Genomic DNA, 16264 nt, shown 5'->3' on the forward strand with positions numbered 1-16264 from the left:
TATAAAGATTTCATATTGTAATTTTTAATATCAATAGAAGGAAAATTAAAGTTTCCTTTCCGGGGCCTTCAAATTTTAAAGACAGAACAGCTAGAGCATAATTAATTTTAGACTTTTATCTACAACGGATCGGTCACGAATGCTGCGTTGCGGGTGGTGTATTATCAAGCTGAAGTCGAACGGAAAGCAAGCGTCCTTTGGGCAATACCGGATGGGGGAGAGTAAGGTGCGGCGAGTGTGTAGGCCAAGGACTATTCACACTGCGTGGAGATTGGCATCCATAATCACCTCCACCATTCAGCTTCGAGTATTCCTTTACACTAGACTTCCATGTTCCTCGAGCAGGATAAAAGAATGACTGGCAGGTAGCGTAAGCTATTTGTCATTTCTCATTCTGACAATTTTTATTCTTTACCCAATCAATTTGCTCTAGAGTTAAACTTCATATCTATTCAGATACGCTTGGCGTTAAGGTTTCAAATTGCTTTTTACGAATTTGATACACTAATTATTTGTTTAAAAATATACATAATTGTACAGGTCCATAGGTTTACTTTTTTTTGACAGGAAAACATTTAAGAAAGTATATTCATAAATTGTAAGGCGTCGAACTTAACTAGTGGGTCCACGTTGGAAAATACCAAGTGACCGCTGCTGATAATATTTATTCTTGCACGTGCAATTCGCGAAAACACTATATCCTGCCAAAATTTTGGTTCTATAGATGAGATTTATGGTAACTGCCACTTAATTTTTTCGACGAAAAACAGTCGAGTGTTACATTTGTGTATGTATGGTGTACAAGGTCTTTTCCAAAAGTAGTAGGAAGTCTTCGAAGTAGTTCTATTATATGTACGTCCTCACGCCGCTGCCAGTGGCTTTTCCACGCCTCGTGTGTCTTCTGGAAGGAGGTGGCCGGAATGCTGCCAAGCTCCCTCTCTCACGGCCTGTTGTAATGCTTCCACCGAGCCGTAGTGACGTCCGTTCAGCGCAATGTTGAGGGAAGAGTAAGAAGTCTGGTGGAGCTACATCAGGGCTGCAAGGTGGCTGAGGCATGGTCGGGAAGCTCTTGGCAAATCCGCATGTGAATTTCCTTTTGTTCGTGCGAGAGCCCTCTGGGCACAAATTTCGCACTCGCCTTTCTCATGCCCATGTTTTCGGTCACAAGTCGATGCACAGCACTATTAAGGATACCAAATTCAACAGAAACCATGCGAACACTTAATCTGCGACTCCTGTCCAACGAAGCCTTCACTCTCACTCTTGTAAGATTTTCGTCACTTTTTGAGGTCGAAAGGCGCCCCGAACGTTCGGCGTCTCCAATTTCTTCTCTACCCTCCCGTGAGGACTTATTCCACTCGAAAACACCCGATCTACTCATGGCGTTATCACCATAAGCTGCCTTGAGCATGCAATGAGTCTCTTCCGGTTTAGCCCAGTTTAACGGAAAATGTGATTGCGTAGCGCTATTCCAAATAACGGTTCATGAAGGAGCGTAACGAGGTCAAGTTATAGACGTTTTGCAAACGAACGAGTCATAATCCGCAAAGGCTGGGAGCCAACTTCCACCGGCCTCCAGCCTTTGCTGAGAGTCCCCTCCCTCGAACCCAGCCACAGAAAGGGTTCCGCAGCTAATTCCATGTGCTACGTCCTCCTTTTAGCAGTTAACAAACTTTGGTGGTGCTCGTTGTACCTGTTTAACGATTCAATGATAAATTCACCGAAACATTTAAAATTTCCTGTTTCCAAGGGCAACGTACCCGGACGAAAGGCCAGCCTTCCACCAGTTAAGGGAGCACTTAAAAGATTATATTTATCTGACTTACTTTAGTATTGAAAAAAATAGGCGTTTCAAGGTAAAATCCTTACGCTAATACATAATGCAAGAATGTTGTTATAATGTAAACGGTTACCAATTTAGCTATAGAATTGCTTTAGCAGAGTTTTCATTGTAGAGTAAGGTGAAACTCTGCTTGTCTAACAGCGACCAGCGGGCAAAATAATAATAACACACACCAAATTATTTCAAGATTGCGGTCCATCTCGATGTGTGTGTCCATCTGTGCCCTTGCGAAGAATTCACCTGGGATAAATATTTGCAGTAAGTGGACGTAGGCTGCAACCTATTATAACCTGTGTTACTGTTTTATACTTATGTTACCGATTCCCAGTCCGTTCTCACAATGACACTAATTCAAGAAGCTCTTCCAACAGTTCTAAGGGGAGCCCAAGTGGGGCGGGACTTGATTATTAAGTTACAATCACAAATACCACCCATAAGGCAGCAAAAAAGGCTTGACGATTTACCGTTTGTCGCTATTACCAAGATAAACTACAAATTCATTAAATGAGAAATATTTTTCTCGTGTCTTGGTATTCCTCGAAATATACAGCACCTTACCAGGATTGCATGTACCAGGTTGCATATAGGGGAGGATTCGTATTCTTACAGGTTCGTACTTCCTGTATATTTAAGACTCGTAGCCTGTTACGGGATGAGTTTGCTCACGTCTGCTGCGCCATTTCTATCAACCATACAAATGCAATGCTGTCACACAAGTATTTAAGATCCAGTCTCAAATCTTGGGATAGATTCCTTGGGTATAGCATCATTATGAAAAGTGCGAAATTTATACAGACTAATAACCTTTCATGTAAGGCGTCAAGGCTGCCAATTACTATCCATACCTAACGACTCATGTACAACGTGACTTCGCTAAACATTTACAAATAGGCGATAAATTATTTTTTAAGAGGGAAGATAAAGATTTTAGTTATGCATTGTTCTTTTTAGTCAGTTGCATTGATGCGGCTGCAGAGGCTTGCAATTTTATCGTATTTCTAAAACCACACGTACTTTCCTTCTGGATATCGTGCGGAAAATGTGTTATTTATGGCGTTTATTTTAAATAGGTAATTAATTAATGATGCTTCCCAGATAAGGTTCCCTCTTACAGTTTACTTTTCACGCTATCCCATTCAAGGTTTTGTTCTATTTTGCTCTGAACAGCGTTACCGTTAACTTGCATTGTGTCGGTGTCACTCGTGGAGCTCCACGCCATTGTCTTTCCCTTGAACTGACATTTATTTTTTCGCGTTCAATTTCAGATCCGACCACTCGTCCTCATCGCCCCACGGCGTGGGCTCACCCTCCTCCGGGGCCATCGGGAAGGTCACCTCCGCCTCCTCTTCCCTGTCCTCCGCCTCCACAGCCACAGCCGCCGAAGCCGCCACCTCTAAGGTCCGAGTCACATTCTTCGAGAGCGAGAAGCCGCACGTGGTGGTGGGCTCTCCGGAGCCGTTAGCGAACGCCTTCGACGCCGCCACCGAGGACCTCCTATCCCTCCCGCTGGATGCACAGGGACTGGCGAGTGGGTCCCAGCAACAGCAGCAGCTGCTACTGCTAGCCACATCCACCATGACTTCCCCAAGCCCGATTGCCGTGCCACCCTACGACCGACAGACGAGGTAAGTCTATCGACTCCAGAACTGATTGCTTTGATGGCGGTCGCTGACCGCATGTCGTCCACGCATTTGTGTGTAACATCAAATTGGTCATTCCGCTAGGATTTAGATCTTCAAGTCCACATTTATCTCATTTCTGTATTTCGAAATAAGATATGTTGGCCATTCCGAATTGTTTTTTGTGTACCTCTAATAGTGTATTTTTCCCTTCGTATACCTGGAAATTGGTATTGACGTTGTTTACGAAAATGTTGATGTTATTGAAGGATAAGTGGATCCTTAAGGTGCTGTCATTGGAAGCGCAAGAATTCAAGTGGCAGGCTAGAACATTTGATCTCCAGAGTACTCGGCCGGGTTGTTACGCGTACAAACGTACCTATGGTCGAGATTTCTATCGATATCTGGTCAACGAATTAGGACATAGTACCATGCCACATTTTCTCTCGGTACGCAAAAATATTTTTAAGCCGGCATAATTTGGTACTTGGGATCGGGATGCGGTGGCTAACGTACAGGCTTCCCACCGTGAGGGCCCGGGTTCGAATCCCTGAGGCGGCAAATTTTTTCAGTGGTATCTCGATTCCTACTTGAGGTGCTTTGTAGAGAGCACTTCGAGTGTGTACAACAGACGAAGCTCGAGTAGGCTAATGCCGACGCCGGCTTTCTCTCCACCCTTCCTTTCCCATCCATCCCTAATGGCGCAAATGACCTTAGCTGCCGGTCGCCCCCCCCCCTAAAACTACTACTTATTTGGCATTACGATGACAGTTTGCGTCCTTGCCATTCTGTCTCCATCATTACGGCATCTGAAGTTGTAATATTCATGATAACGCGTTATTTTTCAGATCATTTCCACTTTTTATTATGGATTTTCACCATCATTGATGAAAATTATATTTTTAGCCTTTATTTTATATTATTTTTTCATCATCTCACTTTCACATTTATCTCACCTAAACGTTAAAACTTTGCTTGCGCGTTCGACCATGCTTAATGTTTTCACCAGTCAAATTTCTGGAGGCAAATTTACCTGGATACTTCGATATACTACCTTGATCAAAAAGTTCCCGGAATAACCACCGTGTGGCGCTCCCATCGTTCCGATTTGAGTTCTGTTTTTTTTGTTAAATTGGTACATCTGTTGTTGATATTCCCTTTAAATCTTAGTGTCATAACTTGACATTTGCAAAAGTTACGTAGCCAAGAGTACATCTATCTCTATGTGTGTTGGCGATTTTTTACAATTTCAGAAATGGATTTAAATTTGCAACAACGAACTTGTATTAAATTTTGCGTAAAAAACGGATTTAGTGGCGCACGGACGTTGGAAATGTTGGAAAAGTGTTTCGGCAACGATTCTCTAAAAAAAACGGTCGTTTACCAGTGGCACGAGCGGTTCAGAAGTGGTCGTGAGTCAATCGAAGATGATGAACGCAGTGGCAGACCATCGACATCGAAAGTCGGTGAAAAAATTGATAAAGTAAAAGAAATGTTGGTCAATAACCGCAAATTAACCATCAGAGAAATAGCGGAGGACTTGAACATTGCCTATGGATCCGCCCAAGACATTGTGGTTAATGATTTGGGTTTCCGTCGTGTAGCAGCAAAGTTGGTGCCAAAAGACCTCAATTTCATGCAAAAAAGAGACCGTGTTGACGTCGCAAAAGACATGATTTGCGAGGCTGAATCCGATCCCACATTCATCAAAAGGATCATTACTGGAGACGAGACGTGGGTTTATGAGTACGACACGCAATCCAGACATCAGGCAAGTGAATGGCGTTCACCAAATGAGCCGAGACCAAAAAAACCACGTCGTTTTCAGTCAAAAAAGAAGGCAATGCTGACGGTTTTCATGGATTACAACGGTGTAGTGCATCATGAATTTTTGCCAGAAGGCCAGACAGTAAACAAAGAGTATTATTTGGGCGTTATGAGACGTTTGCGTGAAGCAATTCGCCGAAAGAGACCAGAAATGTGGGCAGAAAACTCGTGGATTTTGCACCATGATAACGCACCGTCGCACAGTGCTATCATTATTCGTAATTTTTTGACGAAAAATGCAACAAATACCATCCAACAGCCACCGAATTCACCTGATTTGGCTCCCTGTGACTTCTTTCTGTTCAATCGAGTTAAAAAACCATTACGGGGAACGCGTTTTAGCAGCCGAGAGGAAGTAATGGAAAAATCGCAGGAAGCACTGATGGACATACCGAAAACCGAATATAAAAAATGTTTCGAGGATTGGATCAAGCGCTGGCATAAGTGTGTTGCAGTCGATGGGGATTACTTTGAAGGGGACAATATAGATTTAGATGAATAAACTTGTATTTTTAATTTTCTGAATAAATTCCGGGAAATTTTTGATCAAGGTAGTAGCTTGCTCTTAGTCTCGGCTTGGTCTTTTGAGTTCACCCTGGGAAATTGTGTGCGGTTTGATTCTTGGATAAATCGAAGAATTGAGAGAGGAAAGTTTCGCTTATTTTCATCGAAGACCAATTTCCTCCGGATTTTCCTTTATTTCAGAACTATTCCCATAGTCACGAACTCTTATAAAATGAGAGAACAGAGACAAGACCATCGAACCGTAAGCGATCCTCTCGTGACCCAAGTGGGTAGTTGAGAATTTTTTATGTTCATGGGAATGGGGAGGATGAAGTCGTTCGTCGTCATGCTGTCGTGCACAGGAACAGTCTACAAAAATGTGTATTTCTTGTCGATGTGAGGGCGCTACAGAGCAGTCATCATGGTCGAGTTGTTTATAAGACGTTTTCCTCTTAACTTCGTCGATCCCGGATATCGACGTCCACTCTAATTACTAGTCCGTTGCCCCCCCCCCTATCTGATCCTTTTGAGTTCACCGATATTCCACCAATGAGTTATTCTTTGTCTGCAAATACGAGGGTCATCCGGAAAGTAGTACCCGTTCGTGAAATAAAGACACAAAAGTAAATATTAACAAACATAAAAAATTTTATTTGAAAGAGGATACTTTAAACTACTTCTCAACATAATCTCCAAGCAAATTAAGGCATTTGTCATAACGTGTGACAAGTTTCTGTATTCCTGCTGCATAGTCCTTCGCCGCCAGCTCATTGAGATACGCGAGGGACCCATCTTGCACAAATTTTTGCATAATGCAGATGGTGTTTAACAATTTCATGAACAATTGTTCGAGAAACATTGGGAAAATGCTCACAGATGTCATCAATTGTGACGCGCCGATCGTTCCTCACGAATTCGTCAACTGAGCTCACCAGTTGGTCTGTAATGACAGACGGTCTCTCCGAACGCTCATCGTCGTGTGTGTTCCCCCTCCCCATGTTGAAGTTGCGACACCACCGCCGAACAGACGACTCGTCCATTACATTGTCTCCATACACCTCCTTTAATTGGCGATGAATATCACATGGGCGAACGTTTCTTGCATTGAGGAATTTAATCACTGCCCTCACTTCACAACTGGCGGCGTTCTCAATTTTTTTAAACATTGTAAACAATCACAGAAACAACACAGGCAATGCTAGCGTCACGCAACTTGGCTCAGAGAAGGCAGACAAGCCACTGAAGCTATCTGACCTCGTCCAGCGGCTACTCGCGTCGTCGGCACTTCATGCGGCACGAACGGGTACTACTTTCCGGATGACCCTCGTATGTTCTGTTTGAGACTTCGATGGTTTAGGTGTACCTGCCTGTTGTAAATTGTTGGAGAATCATTATCGTTTGTAAAGAACCATTTTACTTATTATTGTCTGCATTCGGCCATCCTTGAAAGCTGAAAAGATTTTTCAAACGTAGTCTTAATCCAACTCTTCCACCACATTTACTAGTTACGCACATGCAGAGTGCGAACGCGATTTTGGTGCTGAAAATACCAGGAATGCACTCTGTTTTGGGAAGTGAAATCAGTTGATTACTTCATAACGTTGATTAACAAAAGTATAATACTACGTATTTTCCACCGAATTTGTTTTCTCATGAACATTGCGGGGGACTTGGATTTTCCAGTGGGTTGAGCGTTGGTTTTCTTACCATAGGGAACGAGTTTGATTCCCGGGGACGCCTCTGTGCACCCTCAGCCTTACCCAAACTGTGATTTTTTTCGGAGACCAGATCTTCATTGGAAACTATTGGCGGCACAACGAAAAGAACTGTTCCCCCTTCCCTGATGTGTGAATTTCACGCTCCGTTTTTCCTATTATTAGGTGAGCTTTACCCTCACCTGTCAAATCAACCGTCGGGTTGATAACCGTGGTGGGTATTTGAGTTGCATAAATTAGATATACATAAGAAATATATGTATGAATAAAAAGTGCATGTTTAGGTGACTTTAAAGAAATAATTTATTCAAATACATGCTTTATTCGTATATCGATTACCCACTTAACTCTTTTCAAATAAATTCATTAATGGGGTCGTACGCGTCGACATGTTTGCTAATTAGACCCATGCATTAAGGTGAACATTAATATCACGCAGTCTCTGTCCAAAAACAAAATGTATAGTTATTTCCACTATTGTTCAGTATGTATTTTAATATGTTCCTTGCGCGTGATTTCCTTCTGTTGAGATCGTTTGGACATTTTTTAGATATTATTATTTCGACCATACTTCGTGTACTGAAAACTAAATGTTCTCCATTGTTTCATTATTCCTCACAGTAAGTTGAGTAGACCCGACCGTTACTCTGCCGAAATAATTAGTCTTAGAAATTAATAACTTTCTGTCCATCTCAACACGTTTTTTATTTAACACAGCCAGTTTCTATGTTACAAGCTGATGGCAGCGTTTTAACTGGTAGTGTTGAATGCAGAAGGCATGGCAATGCATTTAAAGTTATGTATTCCTAGTATTAATCACCGGTTCATTGTTACGGTCAGCTCAGAAATGTGATTCAGATTCAGGACCTCCCTCAAAATGTTATTTCCTATCAGGGAACCGAGCATATATCGGGCGTCAACAAAAAGAAAGACTCGCTAGTGACAATTATTCCAGCGGGCCCATTATGATTTAATACCTAATTTGGAATGAGGAATATTTATACCATAATAGCAGTTTGTATTCAAACCTGTGTGGCTAGTGGTGCCCGGTATAGGATTCCTAATTATTTTTTTCCTGGCCCTCTTTTGTGCTGTCGCTTTTTGCCTCCCTTTTGTGGGTTCGTTCTGAGGTCGCAGAGACCCCAAGGGTGGTGGTAGGATTATGGTCTGGTGGGGAAGTCTGCTCTCAGACGCTATGGCTCCGGTTGGCCCCTGCTCATCGGAGGCGGAACCAATCTCCTCTCCTTTGGGTTCTTCTCCACAGCCTTTTGCGGGATGACCTACAAGTCATCGCCCCTCTTCTCGCAGTCGCGCCTCTTGGTCTCACTTCCTCTTTCCTGTCTCCCCCCAGTGCGCTTCGTAGGTTTGCAGCACCCCTTCCTGTTTGTTCTTTCTTACTTGAGTAACCGTTGCCCTCCCTTCGCATCTGAAGGGAGCGATATCCCGGACGGGGAGGAAACGCCGTTTGTTCTTCGCCTGTCGATGATGTCAGGCCCCGGGATGGAATTCTTAAGCTTCATGGCCCGTGTCACGTGATTGGTCTCCCCATCCAGGTGTCCACTATTACAAGTCATTTTCCATGTAGACATTTGGGTGAGTTGAAACCTATGCCTGGAAATGAAAAGCTTTTGTGAACTTTATTGAGTCTGCAATATTTTATTCGTCGAATGTTGAATCACAAAAGGATGGTTAAAAATAAGTGTTTAATTAATCAGTATCAAGGAATAAGATAAACTTAGTAAAATTGACTAACATTTACAAATACGCTACTGATGCTTTTTGAATTGATTTAATTAAAATAAATAATAAAATATGGTACCGTATTAATACATTTTGGTGAATTTACAAAGTTTGTCTTATTCCTAAGGGTGAAAGTTCCATTGGTTGATTTCGCACACCATTGAAATTAATTCAGTGTCACCCCCCCATATTATCCTTTCCATTAAGGATATTAAATCATCGATTGTTCACAATAAACTTCTCTTGACCTTTAGGTTTGTTTGAATATGCGAATGAATTCGCTCCTTTCACACGAAGAATTAATCGTTGTTTGTACTGTTTACTCGGATGGAGTTTGGACGTCTTTCCATTATAAATATATACAATTTAGAAAAAATCAAACCTGCCTACAACGTTCGAGTGGTATATACATTCAACAGATTCAGGCGAGATGTAGTGGAAGTTCATAAAGGTATATACATTATATAATATGAGATCTGATATGATTTTTTTCTCAATTACGCTGAAGACTTGAGGTTTTTCAACATTATTCTTTTATTTAAGTGTCGATGCATTGCATTTAAAAGTTCATAATGATGCAGTGAGTTGGAACCGATTATAATACAAATTTATAAAGTGGAATAATTTTAAGTTGTCCCGATCGAGCGTTTGCATAGTCCGTCGTAACAAGTCCGAAAAGGAGTCCTTACGAAGTCCACTGGATATCTTTTAATATTTTAACTATGGTCGCATTATAAAAACAAACAAGCAACAGTCTCCAGCCCTAAAATGAGTTAATGCGCGAAGTTAGAGCTGTTATTTATGCGCTGTACACTACTACGAGGGAAATTAACGTGTCAGCCGGGTAGGGGATCTACTTAAGGTACAATTCGAATTTGAACCCAGCATTTTATGTGCCAGATACGTTGTAAGGCTTCCAGGTCATCTATTTTTAAAAAGCTGACAAGTTTCTAATGAACTCCTGAACTGCCTGACTGTGAAGATTTCTTCATAATAAATATTAGGATTCAAATAAGATCTGGAAGTCAGTATTTTCTGCCAGAATATTGACTTGTCTTTCTTGAGCGAAACGATAATTTTAATTTACCATACAGTACATCAGTCCATCCGTTAACAGCTTACGGATTCCTTGTGAATTTTGGGATTAAAACAGAAATGTTGCTAGTTACACCGGCTCCGCGATGTCTTTCATATTTTCGTCTTGGAGCTGGGATGAAGACTAGAGGATACTATTGGAGGTGTTCGTCTCCTCAATCCCTGGCATTCTATTTAGGTTAGTACAGCAGTACGAGCTCACAGCATTGCTCCGGTAGGTGGGTTGTCATTCTGTGATCCTAATTTTAACCATATTATAGTATAACTTTGCAAATATTTCATGCAATAAAAAAATCATTCTGAAAAAATAATTACGGCCAAATAATAAAATTTTCGCCACACACTGGTGACATTTCTGTATCACTTGCTATCTTCTTTGGGAAGTCGATTCGTCTTCTATCTTGGTTATCACATATATTTACAGGAAAATGATGAAACTCAATATGGAGGAATTCTAGATTCCTCTGAAAGAATTCCTTGTCCATCTATCTGGAATTTCAATTTGTTAGCAGGTTAGCAGCGATAATTCCGAAGTTGAATTTTCACTCGATTGCTTGATTGGTCTTTTTACCATGTGCACTTCCTGCTTTTACTGTAACCCTACAGTTCTGGAATTATACCGCGTTTGTGAGTCAGTCTGAGTCATTTAACAATCCTATTATAATTTTAGATTTCCATCATTCAAACTTCTTGTTAATCATCAGAAGTGTGTGTGATGAGATGGTATTTCATTGCCTAGGAAGGGAAATGCGGGAAGGCATCTATCCTATATCCCCGCCGTCACTCAACATGTAGGGCGACTTCTGGACATCGGTGGCGATTTCATTTACCTCGAGCAGCGCCCATGGAATTATTCCCTGTCAGTTACCCACGGCTTCTTGGCGCCGCGTCTGCTTACCATCTATATGCTCAGTTGTCGCCCGGCATTTCAAAAGTCTCTCCTCTCCCCCGCCCCCTACTTTTTCCCATTCGCCCTCCCCGTAACCTTTTCCACCGACTCCTCCGCTTTTCCCACACACACCACCAACACTCGCAGTACCATTTTCAGTCCACCCTCCCTATCCTCCTCTTCCCTCCCGTTCTCTCTTTTCTTCCCCCACCCCTCTTTACCGTAGCAACATTATTTTCTCTCCCAGGAGCATTATATTTCCCACTCAATTGGTTCATCACGACAGAGATATACCCATGCGGAGGAGAGTTTGTCGGGGAGGGGAATGTTTCCCTCATATATTGCCTCCACCGGTCTCTTGGGTTCTATTGGCCGACGGCGACGGTCCGCTTCCTCCGTTGTTCATAGGGCCACGGCGGACGTCGTTACTCTTTGAAATGGGATTAAATTGAAAGGTTCATCAAGTAGGCTCCTCGCTCGTCCGACTTCTATTCGCATGATATTTGGCTTTATTATTTTTTTTGGGATGGCAGTGATCTTCTGGCGACGTTCATTCACATTCCGTTTTGCCAATAATTGCGTTTATTTTTTCCTCTAATGATAAGTGGATTTTTACTTGAAGTTCTATTTATTTTGCAGAAGGTTCCCACAAAATGAATAAGAGGGTGAGGTGCTCACAAGTAAGAATAATTACATAGGTTGTGATTATAACGGTTGACTATTTACGGTTGATGAAAAACGCGTATAAATGTCATTATTTTGGAATAAAATTCGTAGTAAAGGGGAGATATTGCGTATCTCGTAAGATTTCATATTATTGTATAAAAATTTGGATTCCTGTATTTCTTAGTTTAACTCTCTTGATTTTTTCCCTTTCTTATATCTTGGTTTGCCCCGCAATACTTCTGAATTTTTCGTATTTTTTTCAAATTTACATGTTGTGGTGCTACGTATTTTTATCGACTGTTAATCTTCTGCTGTCTGATGTGAGTAGATCCTGTTAATTCTTGAGGGGAAAGCCACACATTACTAAGGGACTTTTTCCCGTGAGTGCTTAGTATATATTTTTTATTAATGGATTGATTTTTTACCAGGATTGAAAAACTTCAAAAATAACGCGCACCGAATCGTAAGCGATAGATATTCCAGATCTATACTAGATACAATGGGTACTCTCGAAAAGCATAATATGTTATTTAAAAATCATTATGAAGGTGTTAAACACTCCTAATTTCAGGCTTATTCGAATCACTTTCAAACTCGAAGTCTATAACACGATGTAATCTATCTTTCAATCATAATTTGTGGTAGACCACTAAAAATAATACTTTATTTCGAATGTGTGTTCCCACGCATTCGTTTTGTTTGTACATGGTTTGCTTCCCGCAATTGAGTTCTTAGTATTGTCTAAAGTGCTTTATGGATTTTTAACATTTTTAAGCTCATGCAAAAATGTGCCTGTTGGAAAAACTTGAGCGCTAAAGCGAAATGACTCGGTCATGTATGTACCCTACACTCGTAAGCTTGAAAATAAAATACATGTCTCTAGTTTTTTGTTTGGGGAATTCCGCATTGCGCTGAAGCTTACGGATTTCTTGCCAATTTTTTATCTTAATAACTGCCGGTCGACTTCGGAGGAAAGGGCCCAGAGGGATCTTCTTGTTGATGCCATTACCCAAGTGTGATGGCGTAGCTCCCGAGTTACGTTGCCATTCGAAAGCAGCAACGGTGGGCAGTCGGAGATGATTTTATTTGATAGTACAACGATGTCTGATGCGTGTTTAAAAGGCAGTTGTGCAACGACTTCTCATGTAAACAAATGAAATTCGGTAGTATTTTACGAATAGAGGACGTCGTGATATTGTTTAACAGACGTTTGGAAAATCCTAGAAAATCGTATGATGTTGTCATAAATGGTTTGATGGAACCCTTATAAATAAGCTTTAATTATCATTTAAATAAAAGAATGTCCATAAGTATGGTTATATGAAGCATTCTTATGAGATTATTTTCCTATGTTAAAGACCTCGGTGTATTCTTCAGGGGACGCGTGACGGTTCAGTGGCTACACTTTGTGCTACCGACCTTGCTCAATTCTGGGTGACAGCTCTGGGCACTTTCTGCATACCCAAGAGACGCATTGTTTTAGTACTGGGCCTTCCTGGGAAACCAAAAGCTGCAATTTCACCCACCAATGAAGAACATACTATGACGTGAACTCTACCTTCCACCTATTAAATCAACCTTCGGGTTGATTAATGTTGTTTTCTCTATGTCATTCAAAAGACATTCTTGAACCTCTTCTGATTTCACTTGGCAAACATTTTAGGATTTCGGTGGTCATTTAAGTTTTGAGAAAGTCTTAGGAGCGCGGACGAGAGTGTCCCCGGAAATGCAAATTCCAACCTCGTCGCATAATTATGGATCAATTTTCGACACTCTGGGTCCAATTTGCGCACTTCCAGTCGAGGGGAGAAGGAAATTGGGAACTCGTGTCTCTCGAATCGATTTAAGGCCATATTTGACGGGCCGATCGATCGAAATCCCACACTATTTATAGATGGTCAAGAGACGTAATGGCTTTTCCATCGACTGAGGCAGGGAAGGTGTGCGAGGAAGGGGGCGTTAGCAGGAGAAGAGGAGGAGTTGGGTGTTGGTGCCTTGAAAGGGGTGCGGGGAAATGTGTGTGTATAGAGCTCTTTCAAACATTGGTGTTTTGGAACGACGCACTCGTAGATGGTATGTATTTGCGAAAATATGGGTTAGGGGTTGGGGTGGAGAGGAGGTGGGGTGTGGATATCATTGGAGAAATTCATTTTTGACGAAAAGGACACTGACTGCAGGTGCAGGCAGTACTTTTAGTGGAGAGTGTGGGATTTGGTGAGTGGCGTATTAAGATGCGAGGGGATCGGAGAGGCCTGAGCGATGAAGCGTGGAGAGTTATTGCGGAAGGGAAGGCGAGGGGTAGTGGGTGGAGCTGTCGGGAGGGGTTGGTGTCGCGGGAAAGGGAATTTGGCGTGGCATTCGGGCTCAGCGTGCGACGGGGTTGAAGGGTGGGAGGTGTGGAACTCGTACAGTCTGGGTTGGAGGCCGGCTCGGGAGAGCGCCTCAGGTGGAAACTGTGGGGTGTAACGTACTTTCCTGAGGGGAGAGGAGGGTGGGAAGAAGCAAGTCGGACGGAGAGAGTGAGGAGGGGCGAAGAGCGGAGGAATGGCGGAGGTGGGGTTGAGAGGGTTTAGCAAAGGTGAGTCACGTAGACGTGGCAACACCGGGCGACTCTGGGACGGCGCCGTCGACGTCCCGTTTCGGTGGGAATGATATTAAAGTGAGGCGCTGGGAGGCATTTCCATTTGAAAGCGTAAAAAAAAGTAGCGAGTGAGGGAAATATTACGCTGAAATTAAATAACTGCACGGATGTGAGAATATTCTTATTTTCTTGCTTATTCAGTTTTTTTCTCACTTCATTTCATGATATTGCGTTTGTTCTGAATCGGTTTTTGGAGCCGTAGGTATTTTTAGTCAATATAAATTAGCCTCATGAAGGGAATGGTGCTTACTCATACATTTTCAGCGTTCTTTGTCTCATTTACTTTAAAAACCCGATGGATTCTAGTTTTTCTCGTTTTACTGAATAAATGTGGTATGGTTGAGGTTTACGTAGTTTCTGCCTTTTGTTGTCGGTTGGTTGTAAAAAAGGAAAGGTGTTCGTTTTATCTTTCTCTGTATTCATAGTTTCCCAGCATTTTCCGCTCAACCGTCAAGCTGAACCGAATAATTCATTTCCGTTCCTCTCTTGGTATTGCACTTATTCCCTGGCCTTTCTCTTTGACCCTCGTTTCTTGGCTCGCTCATTTTATGGTGCCCTCTGCCGTCGGAATTATCCATATCACTCTTTGTGGTAGAATATTTGTGACTTGTGTGCGTGATCGTATGAGAGCGGGTGTACTCTTTACATGTGTAAGTTAAGGGGTTCCCTTCTTTCGATTTTTTGCAAAAAGTGCGGTACTTTGACGAAGACAAACCCATAAATTTTTGGACTTGTGATTTTCACTGTCTCGATCCTGTAGTCTAGTATGCAAATGTATGGTCTATTTTCATGCTCCGATTCATTCAGTGCCAATATTTTCGTCAGTGACAATCTTGCTTGCGGCTACATGCTCATGATGTTAAATTATTGAAAAACTACGGAATATGTTACCTAGTGGTTTCTATAATAGAGGGAAATTTTGGTGATATTTTTCCAATTACCAATTATTTAGTATAGGTAGTAGGTTCAAAAGTGATTACACTCGAGTCTTTTTTTTTGTTAGAATTCCTCTACGTGTCAGTGAGGTGTTGGAATTACGAGCTAAATTTGATCGCTTTCGACAGAATAACTACGAATTGTTTTGTGGATAGAAGTGAAACCCATCCAAATATTAGGTTGTAATGGATACTAAAAAAGGATTTTGATGCGATCAGTACAGTTAGTTTCTTTAGCAAGTTCTCGCTGCGCCTTAATCTTTCCGACTTAGCACAGACAAAAGCACTACGAACCAATTGACTCGAGCAATTTCATTGATTCTTTAAAAGCCCTTTCATCTTATCCTTTTCCGAACCACTGCGGACAATCACCACCTTCTCCCGTTGGATGGACTGTCTCTTTTTTGATTTCTTGAGGTTCAAAACATCGCGCTTGCTCATTTTTAGTGTTTGCTGAGATTTTTACTTTTTTAGCAAAACCTTAACGTTTTCCGCTTTGCGAGGTCGAAAATCAATGTTGGCTCCTACGGTATATTTGCATTACGTATGTTTTTCAATTAAACTCCTCGGAATGTCTGGTTGCCCCGAGCGTGCGCGACTCCTCAATGTCCCTTTTAATCCATTTAGTTCCACCATTCTCTTAATTCTGTTTTTTACCTCGATTTTTTCTTCTGGCGAAACCATAGGGGTCGGTAACCTCAGACTAGAGGCTTAGCACGAGATAGAATCTCATGTGAAACCCTTGAACATATGTACACATATGTATACTGTGGAGTGGAGATGGTACATA

General features: G+C 41.9%; 1 protein-coding gene across 1 annotated transcript in view; it reads left to right on the forward strand.

Moving 5' to 3' along the window:
* The window catches only part of LOC139690919 (ubiquitin carboxyl-terminal hydrolase 36), a 243032-nt gene that overhangs the window by 207098 nt on the left and 19670 nt on the right, over window positions 1–16264 (forward strand). Inside the window, exon 3 of the mRNA XM_071588541.1 lies at window positions 3109–3468. Within this exon, the coding sequence (XP_071444642.1) occupies window positions 3109–3468 (360 nt within the window). The remainder of the gene's footprint in view (window positions 1–3108; window positions 3469–16264) is intronic.

This window comes from Hetaerina americana, unplaced genomic scaffold (genome assembly GCF_022747635.1).
Source record: "Hetaerina americana unplaced genomic scaffold, ioHetAmer1.1.p SCAF_3, whole genome shotgun sequence".
NCBI classification, from domain to species: Eukaryota; Metazoa; Arthropoda; class Insecta; order Odonata; family Calopterygidae; genus Hetaerina; species Hetaerina americana.